General features: G+C 45.1%; 1 protein-coding gene across 9 annotated transcripts in view; it reads right to left on the bottom strand.

The window, feature by feature from the left end:
- Positions 1–15,459, bottom strand: part of NTNG2 (netrin G2) — a 129,014-nt gene that overhangs the window by 16,522 nt on the left and 97,033 nt on the right. For 5 of the 9 annotated variants that reach the window (XM_079962559.1, XM_079962562.1, XM_079962561.1 and 2 more), the window contains one exon: positions 1,535–1,591. The exons of the other annotated variants lie outside the window; for them this stretch is intronic. In XM_079962559.1, coding sequence (XP_079818685.1) covers positions 1,535–1,591 — 57 coding nt within the window. The remainder of the gene's footprint in view (positions 1–1,534; positions 1,592–15,459) is intronic. 9 annotated transcript variants of the gene reach the window in all.

Genomic DNA, 15,459 nt, shown 5'->3' with positions numbered 1-15,459 from the left:
GCTAAAGTGGAACATCTGGAGGGCCACAGCTTCTTCACCTTTGCTCTAGAGCCGTGGTTCACAAACTTTCCTCTCCCTCCATTGCACCACTTTTGAAAATTACTGAAGGTCTTGGCAGATGACTTCACGGTTTGTCTGCCACTTGTAACAACGGTAAGGTGCTGTGCTAGATGCTGTAAGATTTTTAATTGTATTTTTTACAGGCACACGACAACTGAATGAAACTTGTGGACCACTGCTGTAGAGTCTAGTCTAGGAAAAATTATACCGTAATAAAGTTGTTAAGTCTGAAAGGCGGCACAAGCATCTTTTGCTGTTATTGCTGCAACAACCCAAGAGGGTGGAAACTGTTAACATGTTTACTTTAAACTCCTTTTAAAGTAGACCCCGCCCCTCACTGATGGCGCTGTGTGAATGTTTGCCACACAAACTAAAATACATCTATCTACTCCTGCTGGAAAGACTTTGTGCTGCTTTGAACCTTTCTAGACTCAGACTATGCAGGAATGAAAAGCATCGTTAGCAACAATACCAGGATTGTTGTTATTGTTATTATTCAGGACTGCAGCCCATGGGCGGGTGTGTGTGTGTGTGCTTTACCCTTTCCTTTGTGGCAGCTAGACTGGTGACTGGGAGCGACTGCTGAGACCACATAACACCGGTCTTGAAAGACCTACATTGGCTCCCAGTATGTTTCTGAGCACAGTTCAAAGTGTTGGTGTTGACCTTTAAAGCCCTAAACAGCCTTGGTCCAGTATATCTGAAGGAGCGTCTCCACCCCCATCGTTCTGCCCGGACACTGAGGTCCAACACTGAGGGCCTTCTGGCAGTTCCCTTGCAGCGAAAAGCCAAGTTACAAGGAACCAGGCAGAGGGCCTTCTTGGTAGTGGCACCCACCCTGTGGAACGCCCTCCCAGCAGATGTCAAAGAAAAACACACCAGACTTTTAGAAGACATCTGAAGGCAGCCCTGTTTAGGGAAGCTTTAAATGTTTGATGGACTATTGTATTTTAATATTTTGTTGGAAGCCGCCCAGAGTGGCTGGAGAAACCAGGCCAGATGGCGGGGGTATAAATAATAAATTATTATTATTAATTGTTATTGTTATTTCCACCCCAGCTATGATCCTATGATGGAAACTGCTATGCACATCAATGAGATTCTTCCCCCACCTTCTCCCAAGGCTTAGTGTAGCAGTGGGTGGCTGCGGGAAGAGATTTCCATCAGGACACAGCTGAGGAGGAAAGGATTAAACCTGAGTAAAGTTGTCACTCACAGGGTGTAGCAGTAAATTTAAAGTCTCCCTAAGAAATGGGAATTTCTGTTTAGTTTCTCTCTCAATTATTTCAAGGGAAGCACATGCTTAGGCCTATTTTTCAACGCATGGGAGGGAGCACGCTCATTAGCTCTAGATTTATAGGCCACAAAACAAAGCAAAGCAAAACAAAACCTACTAGCGGACGAGCTAGACACTAAGGTGAATACTTTCAACCAAGCACACTAGCCAATTCTCAGCGCGCCATCAGAAAATTACCTGATTTCTTGCCGTGCTTTTTGGCAGCGCCATGACCCGTTTTGCTCTTGGGAGGGGCTGCGTTTGAGATGAAAGGCAAATACACAAACAATGGATAAATAGGGAGGGGTGGGGTGGATTCTCAGCTTCTGGTCCAACAGGGCTAGAAGGAAGATTAGTCGGAAGAGCCTGGCTGCAAGATCAGATCAAAGGCTTATCTAGACCAGCATCCTCTTTCTTAGAGCAGCCAATCAGATGCACGTGGGACGCTGACAAGCAGAGCAGGAGTGCAACACTCTCTCTCCCAGTTGTGATCCTCAGCAACTGCTGTTCTGAGGCATATAGTCCCTGATAAATGGAACTGGTACCTAGGCACTGGTAGTTTTGCCCTCCCTCAATTTCTCTCCCCCTCTTTTTAAGCCATTAAAACATGGTGGCTATTGCCATCTCTTGTGTTGGTGAATTCTGCCGTTTGGCTATGCATAGAAGTGACTGGAACCCCAATCAAAGCCTCTCTCAAAATGGTTCCGATTTAACAGCTAGAGCAAGAGCGAGGAACTTGTAGCCTTCCAGATGTTGTTGGACTAACTCCCATCCTCCCTAACTGTTGCCTATGCTGGCTGGGGCTGATGGAAGTTGGAGTCTGACAACATCTCAAGAGCCACAGGCTCCTCATTCCTGTCCAGATTCCAAACAGGAGAAGAGCAAAGGGTCCTTCAAAGTTGAGAAGAGAAAATTTGTTGGTCAGAAATGGGAGAAGTTACACTTGGGAAATTCACCTGTTCTCTACACCAGTGTTTCCCAACCTTGTGCCTCCAGCTGTTTTTGAACTACAACTCCCATCATCCCTGACTAGCAAGACCAGTAGCAAGGGATGATGGGAATTGTAGTCCAAAAACAGCTGGAGGCACAAGGTTGGGAAACACTGCTCTACACAACTCTGAAAGGCATGGGGATTTTCAGAGGCTGACCCTATCAGACTTGTGTTGCAAGGAATCCCACCAGGCCACAATTCATGCTGTAAAAGTGGACCCAAGAGCAGCCATGAAATGGACAGCCAAGGGTTGGGCTTACTACTTATTGTTCCTTAGAGAAGGTTCTAGACCAGCCTTGCCCAGCCTGGTGCCCTCCAGATGTTTTGAACAGCAACTTTCAATCAGCCCCAGCCAGCATAGCCAAAACACCTGAAAACTGAAAACAGCTGGAAGGCAACAGTTTGGGGAAAGTTGGTCAAGGATCGAGTTTACTATTATTTATCATTAGCAGGTTTGTACCTGGGGCTGCTTAGGAATTCTAAGGAACCAAAAGCCATCAGTACAGTTTTGAAAAGTTCACTTTGCCATCTCAATTCAAAACGGTGCCCAAGGTTATCCAAGCATAGATGAAAACCATCATGCAAAATTTGGTTATGTTACCTTAAGAGGTGTCTAAATGCGCAGTGAAGAAACAAACTTCCAAAATAGATTTACACCTGCATTTTTCAGATGGGAGGGACTTTTGACGGTGGGCAACAGAAAAGTATGACCTGTGCAGGGTAGTGTGGGGTGGGCCACACAAACCTCATGGGTTACAGACATATATAAAACAGCAAGGTCCCAGAGGCCCAGTGTGGATTGTAACTAGGATAGCCATAGACAGTGGAGGCCAGGAATCATATTTGCACAGAAGAGGGAATGATGCTTTTCAGCACTGGAGGTGAAACACCCTGCTGTTGCCCGCAAGATGGGGGTGGGGAATACTCTGTAAGTCTCCCGTGCCAGGCAGGGAGGGAAATCCTTTCTGAATGCCCTCCTCCTGCTCAGGGACTGGCTTCTCCCTTAAGTGCAAAGCCCGGTCACACTGCCAGGCAGATGGGGGAGATCTCCCCCTCCTGTCTGGTGACAAAGCTGGGTATTGGAATGCCTCCCCTCTCACTAATTCAGCAGGAGGGGAGATGTTCTGTTGAGCTTTCTTGCTGGTCCCTCCCTGCCCCCTGAGGCTGGGGAGAAGGCAGCAAACCTGGGCAGCGGAACAGGGGTGCCACGCTTTGAGGCTCTGCACAGATGGCTGTGCATTGGGGTGGGGGGGAGGACTGCACCATATGAAATCCACAAGGCCCAGCAGCAGCCTGGCTGTCCTCCCTTTACCTCAAGTCGCCTTATCCAAACACACCTCCCCTAAACACTCTTTTCAATTACTGCGGCAATCACATTAAGAGTCCTCTAAAAAAAAAAATTAAGCCCAGAGGGTGCCAGTATCTCTGCGGGGCTACGGTGATGGCAGAGCTGCTGGGCAGAGGAAACTGCCAAAGAGTCCTGCATGCCCCACGGAGTGAGGTTTGTGCCAATGCAGAATTGCATCGCAATACTCAGCCTGCTGCAGCTGTTTGTGTTACTAAGCTGTTGAAGGCGAACATGCTCAGAGCAGAGGAGGAGGCCCTGGTGGGACGCAAATCATTTTCCCAAGGAGAGAGCGAGAGCAAGAGCGAGCGTGCATATAGATGTTTCACCCCAGGCTGCTGCTTTCATCAGTCTCGCCCCCCCCCCTGCCCAACTACCAGCATTATTTACTACCCAGATCTCAAGCTCTTGGAAAAGTGATGTCTGTCCCAACTCTGGTCACTGGCAGCCATCCAGCTTGCTAAGGATATTCAGGGTTAGCAAATTGCATGAGAAAGTCTGCTGACTTCAGGAAATTTGCTGCTCAAGGGTACCCCTTGCCCCCCACACAGTGGCGTAGCGTGGGAGGTGCAGGGGGGGCCGGCCGCACCGGGTGCAACATCTGGGGGTTAGGGTTAGGGATAGGGTTAGGGGGCGCAAATCCAGGGTTAGGGGGCGCAAATTACTTGCCTTGCCCCAGGTGCTGACAACCCACGCTACGCCACTGCCCCCACATTCATATGACTTGCCATACTCCAGCCCTCTCCAACCTGGGGTCCTTTGGAACTACAACTCCCATCAGCGCCAGCTCACATTGGGAGGGCAGCAAATATAGTGGATTGCATCAACAGTCCATCTAGCCTACGTCACACCTTACAGTTAAAGCACATTTAGCACACTTAAAGCACATGGGCTCACAGCCCAAGTTCATTTGCCCATAGAATTGGTGCAAACCACAGACTCATTCTCCTGCACAAGCTCCCACGGCTCCATCATTTCCATGGTTCTTGCAGAGGAAAACTTCCCAATGACTAGTGCATAAAAAGGATTGGCTTCCTTGATAAGGGGGCAACTAGCAGAAGATTCCCAGGTTCTCTGGCAATAGGTAGAATAGGCTCCAGGTTATCTGAGGCCTTTTCACTGCCACAACTGCATGTTGCTTGCCCTCTGCAACCCACTGCATCACTTTCCAGCAAGAGGGATCAAAGTGAGTGGGAAGCTGCTGTTATTTTTCTCACAGTATACAAGTTGTACAAGTGACAATAAAGTATTTCAATTTTCCCTGCTTGAAGGGGGTGAGCAGGCAGAGGTGTAGTGTCTTTGTATGGTTTAGCCACTAGGTGGCTCTGCACTTAATGGTTAAATACAGGTTCCACTATCAAAATGCTTATTATACAACAGCAAAAAAACACTTATCCAAACACAAGGAATTGGTACCCAAACCTTCCTATACACACTGCAGATTCAGATATCCAAACAGTCAGACTTGCATGTAGTGCTGTAAACATTTAAGCAGCCTTAAAGAAGTTTTACTTTTTTGTGTTTTGTTTGTCCAAGGTTTTGCCAGAAACCATATTGGAAGGGACAGGGAGAGATCAGACAAGAGAGCATTTTGTCCTTCCTTGTTTGCCTTTTGCAAGGTTTCAGCAGATTTTCCTGAGGTATTTTGATGTTTAGGGGTCAAAATTCTATGGTTGGGAATGCATTAGAAATCTCCCCATAGGAATCAGTGGAAATCATTATCTCATTATGTGAACGCTCACCTAATAAATGATTTCCTGAAAACACAGTGTGTACAGATAGTGAAACCTGCAAGTTTGTGAGTGGTGTCAATTATTCCCTGTATTTATTCTCCCTGAGCAGAAGTAAAGTTATTGTCTTAGCTTCCTCATCAGCATGTTGTCTAAGCCAGAGGTGAGGAATCTGTCATCCTTCAATTGTTGCTGGACTGCTGCTCCCATAATCCTTGACTGCTGGTGTTGTTGGCTGGTGTTGATTGGAGCTGGGACTCCATTATCTGGAGTGGCCACCGGTTCCTCAGTGACAGTAAGGAGCCTGGGGGCTCTGGAGACACTTGCTAGGATGACATGTGGGCCTTAGCAGCTGCTCAATCACACTGACCCCTGATATGGGGTATTGGGTTTGAATCACCCCTCATTTAATCAGAGATAAGGCCCAGGTGGCGCTGTGGTCTAAACCACTGAGCCTCTTGGGCTTGCTGATTGGAAGGTCACGGTTCGAATCCCCGCGACGGGGTGAGCTCCTGTTGCTCGGTCCCTGCTCCTGCCAACCTAGCAGTTCGAAAGCATGCTGGTGCAAGTAGATAAATAGGTACCACTCCGGTGGGAAGGTAAACGGCATTTCCATGCACTGTTCTGGTTCGCCAGAAGCGGCTCAGTCATGCTGGCCACATGACCTGGAAGCTGTATGCCGGCTCCCTCGGCCAGTAAAGTGAGATGAGCGGCACAACCCCCAACGGTCAGGGGTCTTTTTACTTTTACCTTTAAGGTCCATTCTGTATACATAGTATGCAGCAGTTCCATAAGATGCTCCAAGTCATTGCAGCCACCTTTAGGAGGTGTCCCTTCACACTAGTCCTCCCTAGCCACTTTGATAAGCAACACAGAGAATACCTTTGCCTCTAATGCTACAAAGTACTTTGCTGGCTCCGACCAAGTTCCATTTGTCTTAGTCTTCTGTTTCCAACAGAGGACAGTTGGGTGCCTCTGTCTGGTACTTCCAAGCACAGCATGACTCACCCATCACAGGCAGTTTCTCCTCAGTAGCTGGGAGACAGAGCTAGACTGCCTCTGAACACAGAGGTTTTATTTGGTTGTCCTAACAGCTGTTGTTGGCCACTCAACTTCCATCAATTTGTCGAATCCATTTTTAAAGCTGATAGCCACCCATTGCAGCAAATGCTAATGAAGTAAAGAACTACCCTCCATACTCCAACTGACAGTCCTTAGAAAGTGGACAGAGTAAATCTGAATGATTAGAATGTCTGAACTGGAAGACATGGAAGATACTGTCCAAAGTGAATATGCACATGGACTGCAGTTGGTCACCTTTGCCATCCAGAAGTGTCACATCTTTGAGCTCATATTCTGTTTTACACTACCACTAACAAATGGCAAGTTGGATGTTTCTCAGAGTGCAAATGGAGGATTGGCTGGTTGAGACATCACTCTGAGACTTGCTCATTGACATAGCCTGTTGATTGGCTTCCTGTGTCCAATATGAGGCACTCTTTTTAACCACAGAAGCCCTTTGACAAGCTGGGCCCCAAAGAACACTTCTTTCTAAACATTCCTCCCTTCCCACCCACTGGTGAACGCCTGTTTTGTATCCTGCATTTCCAGGAATTTAAGTCAATGAGAGCCCAGAGTAGGGCCTTATTGGTGATGGCACCAGTGTGGAGGAACTCCCTTGCCCACACAGGACCTCTTGGCGACCTAGGGATCCTGGAAGAGTGAGGGAAGAAGGGGCCAAGCCCCCAAAGTTTGCTGGAGGGTGGGGCCAAGTCCCCCAGAAATGATCAGGTAAAGAAGACTGCTGTTGGGAAGGTTTAATTGACAGAAGAAGAGGAAGAAGCACAGCCACCTTTCCTAGAACTGAGAAACTGACTGCATCATCTTCCTTGCCATGTTTTGGAAACAGAGCTTTTCTGTGGAGGGATGAGCTGAGCTGACTGCTAATATGCAAAGGCTGAGAGAGTGAGTGAGTTGAGGTTGAGAGAGAAGAGGCTGAGCCCTGAACAGTGTGCACCCAGAGCTTCCTTCTACAGTTCTATGACATTCTTTGTCTCTTTTCAGCATGCTTAGAGTTCCTTTTGAATTTTTTAACATAATAATATTGGATTACTTTGAGTCCCTCCCATGCACACCTTAGAAACATTTTTGAGAGCCTAATGTCCACACACACCCTGGGGAAGAAATTCAATTCAGTTCACATTTAAAGGCACTTTGCAAAATAATATGAGAATGGAAACATGGCCATCCTTTGAAATTCATGCTCTCCAAACTTCATGATGAAATTCTCCAACCAACCAATGTTTACAAAAATGCATATTATATTATGGGGAAATGTGCATAAAAATTAATATAGCATTGAAAATGGCATACTAAAATGTATTATACTAGGGGAAATTACCTGCAAAAATGTACAAACGAGTCAAAATTGCATGCAAAAAATGTGTTTATTAGGAGAAATTTGCCCTAAGATGCTGATGAATTTTCAGTATTTTTTAAAATCATGAGCATTTTTCTTTAATTTTTTTAAAAAGTGATTTGCTGTGCAAGAATGTGGAGAGCCGAATTAAGACTGGAAAAACTGGAAACTGAGGGAACTGAAATAGACAAATCCATCTTACGTGCCTTTTACATCTGTATTGGGCTGAAGCATACGTTTCATGGGAACTCTAATTGTGAATTGCTTGCCCTGCATTTTTAATGTTTGGTGTTTTACTTTTTTGTTTCTGCTGCTCTTTTTTATGGAAGGCCAGGCATAGGCAAACTCTGGCCCTCCAGATGTTTGGGACTATAATTCCCATCATCCCTGACCACTGGTCCTGTTAGCTAGGGATGATGGGAATTGTAGTCCCAAACATCTGGAGGGCTGGAGTCTGCATATGCCTCTGCAAGGCATTTCATCCTGATCCTCTGGAACAAAAGCTATGACTGTATGATATTCCTTAGTAGGCTGCTTTCAGCACCATATTGTTGGAAAACATCATCACCATCAAGAGCAAGGATAATATAAACAACGTACACCTTCTCTTAGCATAGATCCTTACGTAGCCCTAGAGGGTGATATCAGCACACTTGTGAGATCTGCTAGGTGTGCAGCAGTACAAAAAGTATTTAAGGTGGGAACCCTAAATGAGGGAGGGGGCAGGTAGTCCAACATAAACTACCAAGGAATGAATATGCTCAGTTGATATGGAATGTTAGTTGACTGTTGGAGAATGTGAGGATGGGCGGTCTTAAAATGAAGGGCTGTATACAAATTAAATAAACAATAACTGGGCTGGGGATGGAATGGAGTATCCTGGAAAAGGAGCGCTCAACACTGCAAGGTTCTGATGCAGGTCCTGCTTGTAATCACCACCATCACTGCCACTGCAGAGACGTGCAGCGCTCCAAAACGGACCCTTTCTAGACTCAGTAGCTTAGCCGTTTACTTGTCACTCTATCAAACACCCCGCTTTGCATCTGGCAGTTCTTGGGGAAAGCTTTTGAGCTCGGCCTTCCCTTGTGGCACCAATTTTTCTCCCCCTCCCCTTTCTTCTTAGGACGGACCTGTCAATCAGTCAAGAAGATCTAGGGCAAGACTCACTGCAAGGCATAGTTTCAATTCTGCTTGGGGAAAATATATAGATACATATACAGACTCCAAAATCCAAGTGAGTTGGTTTCCCATGGGAACAAGGAGGTATGGCAGTTTTCCATTTCCCCCCATCTTAAGTTCAGTGTTCCACATTTGCACATCAGTTTGCCATTTATTTCTTTTCTTTTCTTTCTTTCTTTCTTTCTTTCTTTCTTTCTTTCTTTCTTTCTTTTTAAAGTTTCTCATTAAAATTCATCAGAATTTTTGTGTGAATTTATCCTAATACAGACACTATTGTATACAATTTTTTGCCTGACAAATATATGGTTGCAAAGCATATTTCCCCTAGTTTGATGTATTTTTGAATGTTATTTTTACACATTTTATTGCACATTTTACCCCAGTATGCACATTTTTGTGCACATTACTTGGCTGGAGAACTGCACTACAAAATGCAGAGAACTGCAGGTTTTGAAGGAAGGCTGAGTTTTGCTCTGTGTATTGTTTCAAAAACTGAATTTGATAAAATTGTCTTGAAATAGGAACTGAATCAAATTTCTCCCTCCTCACGGGTACCAAAGTCTTAGTTCAGTCCCAAGTTGTTACTCACCCACTGAATACAAATGGTTTTGAAATCCATAAAATTGCACTTTGGAAGGATGGGGGAAGCCAACCCTTTTAGCCTTCCCCTTTCACAGCTGCTTAAGATACTATGAAGGGGCAATTAAACTCCACTAAGCGATCTTGTGAACACTTTGCCCCCTATGCATGTGCAGGGACTCTGGACTGAATGAGATTCAAAGCTTCAGCTCTTTTGGCGTGCAAAGCAGCTGGCAGGACGGCTCGAGGGAGCACCACTTTGCAACCCAAAAAGAGCCCAGCAGAGCTGCACACCTGCTCCACCCCAGCGCCTGTCAGCTAAAAGGATCACTGTGTTTTCCTTTAGCTCTGCCAGCCTCCTCTCTGGAGAAGTGTAGCTTGACAGCTGATCTGGGCTCCTGCCAAAATATTAGGGGTGAAGGTTTTCCCCTCCATCGCATTTCCTTGTTAACTGTTGCAAGCCGTGCAGAGAGAGCCTGATCTTTTGGGTAGTCTTGGGCTGGTTTTCTTTTAAGGAGAAGCTGGCAGCATTTTGTCTTCCAGATGCTAGTTGCTAAAATAATAATAATAATAAAGATGGCCATATTTACATACCCCAGAAACTTTGCTTGTTATTCAGTTCAGTATGAAAGGATTGGCAGAGCTGTGTGTGTGTGTGTGTGCTAGCTGGGGTTTTTTTTTTGTCCCAGGTGAAGCATCCAGAGGGGCACCATTGAGGCTGCCCGCCTATATGTGTGTGTATGCAAACGTGTATGGGGTGTGTGTGTACAAAACTGGATCTTTGACCTGGGTGAAATAAAACCTAGTTTTGCCCCTGGGATGGCTGAGAAAGAATGAGGGGTGGGTTAGGAAGAATCAAGGCAGGCCATATGGATGGAGGCAAAGGGGAAGCAAGCATAGCTGTTTGCACACAACTGTGCAAGAGTTGTTGTTTTAAAGGTGCTCAGTCCAGTGGGGACTAGGCTTTCTGGAGAGATGGAATGGGAACAGACAAATCTGTTAGTTTTGATTTCTCTGAGATTGTAATTCTTCCAATCTTATCTTCAGTTCCCTGGATTCCCACATCAGTTTGCAGGTTGTTGCTTTTTTTAAGTCCTCTTCAAAATACACCAGCATTTTAGTGCAAATTTTAGTGCTAATTTTTAGTGCACTTTTGCCTAATATGTACGTTTTGCAACACAACTTCCTCCAACACAATGCATTTTGTATATGATATTTCCACTGCATCTATATGCACACTTTACTATGGTAAATGCATTTTTTGTACACATTACTCGGCTGGAGCACTATGCCGCACAATTTCTATGGCTGTTTTGGTCTGTGACTTGTTTCAGGACATGCAAATTAGGCACATTCGCCGTTGACTGAGCCGAATTTCTCCCCTATCCTTGGATGGCAGAGACTATATGGGGAATATTGGGCAACGGAGCTGATGGCTCTGGTTTCTGGGAACAATCGTGTACTCATGGTATTGTAAAGTTGGAAGGGACAACAAGGGTCATCTAGTCCAACTCCCTGCAACGCAGGAATCTGATGTGGGGCTTGACCATGACCCTGAGATCAAGAGTCTCATGCTCTATCAACTGAGCCATCTCATGCAGGCCCAACCTCTCTGGAGTTCATCTCTTCTTAGTTTTCTTTTTTATTGTTGTAGTTCAGTGATAGGCATCTATCCTACATGCAGAAGGTCCCAGGTTCAACAGTGGTACCTCGGGTTAAGAACTTAATTCGTTCCGGAGGTCTGTTCTTAACCTGAAACTATTCTTAACCTGAGTTACCACTTTAGCTAATGGGGCCTCCCGCTGCTGCTGAGCCACTGCTGCCTGATTTCTGTTCTCTCTCTCTTTTTAAAAAAATATTTTTTTATTAACTGGCCAATCAAATCAAATTAAATCACATCACATAAATTCCGAATTACAAAGCCGAATTTTAAATTTTTGTTGGGGGGGACCCATATTTCAAGATCCGAAAGGGGATTCTGATCATCTTCTTGCTACTGCGTTAATGTCCAAATCAATCCAAATCAGTCCAAACAGGGTTCATAATCCTATCCAGTCTTATCTTGCTGTTTCCACATCACATCTTGTTCATATATTTTCTCTTTTTTCTTTATGATCTCTTCTGATAGTCTCCTTAAGCCGATAAACACCAATAATAATCCTGTGTGAATTTTTCCATTCTTCCAATCCTCAAATCGAGATGGTTTCCATATATCATCGCCTTCATAGATAACAGCGCTCTTTCCATCATTAATTACAGAACTGTCATTCTTAAGTCCCACTGAGGAGTTTCACCCACAATATAAAAACAGCTCTATTTTTCTATTTCTCCTCTCAGACTTAAATCCTCCAACAGAACTTCCCAATATGGCGACGGCATTTTTAACTGCGTCATTCCAAAGCTCTTATACATTCCACGCTCTTCTTAAAACATGCTTTGGTTCGAAAGTTTATCTCCACACAGCCTTAAATCCACAGCTTAAGTCCTTAAAACGACATTTCTGACTCGTGAGGGGAGGGGATTCTTGTTTAATCACATAAGGAAAGAAAGGAAAGTTCCCCCCCCCCATCAGTCATTTGCCATACTGTGTCTTGGCGTATCTTCTCATGATTTAATCTTGTCTTGTTTTATCAGAGATCTCTTCTGTTAGCAGTCTTTTACTCCCCCTCCTTCCTTGAAATATGTGCATTCCTTCATCCAAATTGTTTCTTTTGAAGTTCTTGCAGCTAGTGGCGCGGATCAGGGACGGCGTCCAGGAGCACCGGAATCCCACAGGAGGGCTTTGTGCCTAGTGCCCCCATCCCCACAAATTCGGGGGTGGTATAGGGCACAGCAGGCAAGGGCAGTCCCCCCCACCATCCTGGGGGGGGTAGGGAGGCTAATTACTCCCATCATAGCCTCCAAATTACCTTGTGTGGGTCGGAGAGATGTTATTGTCAGCCATCTTCTGATGCGCCCCCTAGTGGCCCCCGCCTGATTTCTGTTCTCATCCTGAAGCAAAGTTCTTAACCCAAGGTACTATATCTGGGTTAGCGGAGTCTGTAAACGGAAGTGTCTGTAGCATGAAGCATATGTAATCTGAGGTACCACTATATATCCAGTTAGGGCTTGGAATATCCTCTGTCTGAAAACCTGGAGAGCTGATTCCCCTCACCATAGATGAAGCTGAGCTGGACTGTCCAATGGCCTCACTTACGATAAGGCAGCTTGCTATGTTCCCATGCAAGACTCCCAAAATGACTGCAGGGCAAAATAATAACTGGCATCTGCAGGGATTGCAAAGCCACCAGCAGTTACGGTTTCTGTCTTCCAAGTATGCCAGCTTCTGTGTTTGGCCATTGGATGCCATGCCTTTGTGCCCGGAGCCCTTGTCCTCATTTCACACAGCCTCCGAGATCAGAGGAAATTAAAGCAGCACGAAGCCATGAACCAGACTTGATATCCCTCTGACCCCTGACAGCTCTGAAACAGGTGGACCATGGGACACCTTCTAAGCCAGGTGGCTCCAATCCACGGGAGGGCAAAGAAAGCCTTACTACCTGGACGTTGCCATAGCAACTGTCCTGCCAATCCTTGTCTCTGTGTTGTATTTGATCATCCAGTGATCAGAGCCTGGCAGTTCTTTTGCTCTGAATCCTGCTGTTGGGCGCTTGTGGGCTAAAAAGCTGGGATGTTACAGCACATAAAACTCCAGACTCCCCAGCTGGGGTGCTGAAATAAACATCTGTATGCCAAGCCTAACAAAAAGAGTCAAAATTGTGCCAATGGGGAATTTCTCTGCCATTCAAGTAATACCCTGTCTGATCCCTCAAGTTTTGGCAGGGGGGTGGAAGAATTTTGGGTGAGGGCATGGAGCCTCTTATTTTATTTCCTCTTAATTATTCATTAAACCATTCTATATCACCTCTTGGTTCTAAGAAGTGCCTGCGGGACAATAAAACCGCACTTCAAATTTACAATAATAACAAATAAGTAAAAATAGCAATTTCAGCCACCATAAAACATGAGTTGGGGGGGGGGCACAAGAACATAAGCAGATAAAATTCACACATATTAAAAACCTGGCAGAATGGAAATGCCTGACCTGCCTGCCTAAAAGGACATTAGTGATCTCACATGGGAGGGAGTTTCACAACTGTTGGGCCTCCACCAAAAAGACCCTGTCACACATCCCTGTTAATTATATCAGCCTTACTGGGGGAAAGGGACATGGGTGGTGCTGTGGTCTAAACCACTGAGCCTCTTGGGCTTGCTGATCAGAAGGTTGGCGGTTTGATTCCCCAAAATGGGGTGAGCTCCCGTTGCTCGGTCCCAGCTCCTGCCAACCTAGCAGTTCGAAAGCACGCCAAAAAAGTGCAAGTAGATAAATAGGTACTGCTCTGGCGGGAAGGTAAACGGAAGTTCCATGTCATGCTGGCCACATGACCCAGAAAAACTGTCTGTGGACAAACGTCCGCTCCCTTGGCCTGTAAAGCAAGATGAGCGCTGCAACCCCAGAGTCATCCGTGACTGGATGTAACTGTCAGGGGTCCTTTACCTTTTTAGTGGGGGAACCTGGAGCAAGGCTCAAGGAATTGTGCACTCAGATGCAGGACTCAGGAGTAGAGCATCTGCTCATTGGTAGAGCATTTATTTTGCATCGAGGCGGTTCCAGGTTCAATCCTTAGCATCTCCTGCCTGTTGATGTTAGCCAGACAACTTTGCTGCATTGTTTTCAATGCTTGCTAATTAAAACCATCTTTGTTTGTTTTGGCAAGGTGGGCTTTAATATGTAATTTTACTATGTGTCGTTCTTTTAAAATTGCTGATTTATATTTTGATTTTTAAAAAATTATGTCAATTTGTTTTAAATGTTTACCTTCGTTAGTATTTTTAATGCATATTTTAGAATAGATTGCTCTTGGTAACTCACTTAGAGGCTTTCTTTCGAGCAAGCAAGCAGGATATATATATATATATATATATATATATGGAGAAGCTCTATACAGTCAGCAAAAACAAGACCTGGAGCTGACTGTGGCTCAGATCATCAGCTTCTTATAGCAAAATTCAAGCTTAAACTGAAGAAAGTAGGAAAAACCACTGGGCCGGTAAGATACAATCTAAGTCAAATCCCTTATGAATACACAGTGGAAGTGAGGAACAGGTTTAAGGATTTAGATTTGGTGGACAGAGTGCCTGAAGAACTATGGATGGAGGCTCGTAACATTATACAGGAGGCAGCAACGAAAACCATCCCAATGAAAAGGAAATGCAAGAAAGCAAAGTGGCTGTCCAATGAGGCCTTACAAATAGCGGGGGAGAGAAGGCAAGCAAAATGCAAGGGAGATCGTGAAACATACAGGAAATTGAATGCAGATTTCCAAAGAATAGCAAGGAGAGACAAGAAGACCTTCTTAAACAAGCAATGCAAAGAAATAGAGGAAAGCAATAGAATGGGAAGAACCAGAGATCTGTTCAAGAAAATTGGAGATATGAAAGGAACATTTCGTACAAAGATTTCCATAATAAAGGACAAAAGTGGAAAGGACCTAACAGAAGCAGAAGACATCAAGAAGAGGTGGCAAGAATACACAGAGGAATTATACCAGAAAGAAACGGATGTCTCATATACCCCAGGTAGTGTGGTTGCTGACCTTGAGCCAGACATCCTGGAGAGTGAAGTCAAATGGGCCTTAGAAAGCACTGCAAATAACAAGGCCAGTGGAAGTGATGGTATTCCAGCTGAACTATTTAAAATTTTAAAAGATGATGCTGTTAAGGTGCTACACTCAATATGCCAGCAAGTTTGGAAAACTCAGCAGTGGCCAGAAGATTGGAGAAGATCAGTCTACATCCCAATCCCAAAGAAGGGCAGTGCCAAAGAATGCTCCAACTATC

The sequence above is a fragment of the Podarcis cretensis genome (genome assembly GCF_951804945.1).
Source record: "Podarcis cretensis genome assembly, chromosome: Z".
NCBI classification, from domain to species: Eukaryota; Metazoa; Chordata; class Lepidosauria; order Squamata; family Lacertidae; genus Podarcis; species Podarcis cretensis.
This window is presented reverse-complemented; position numbering and strand designations above follow the sequence as displayed.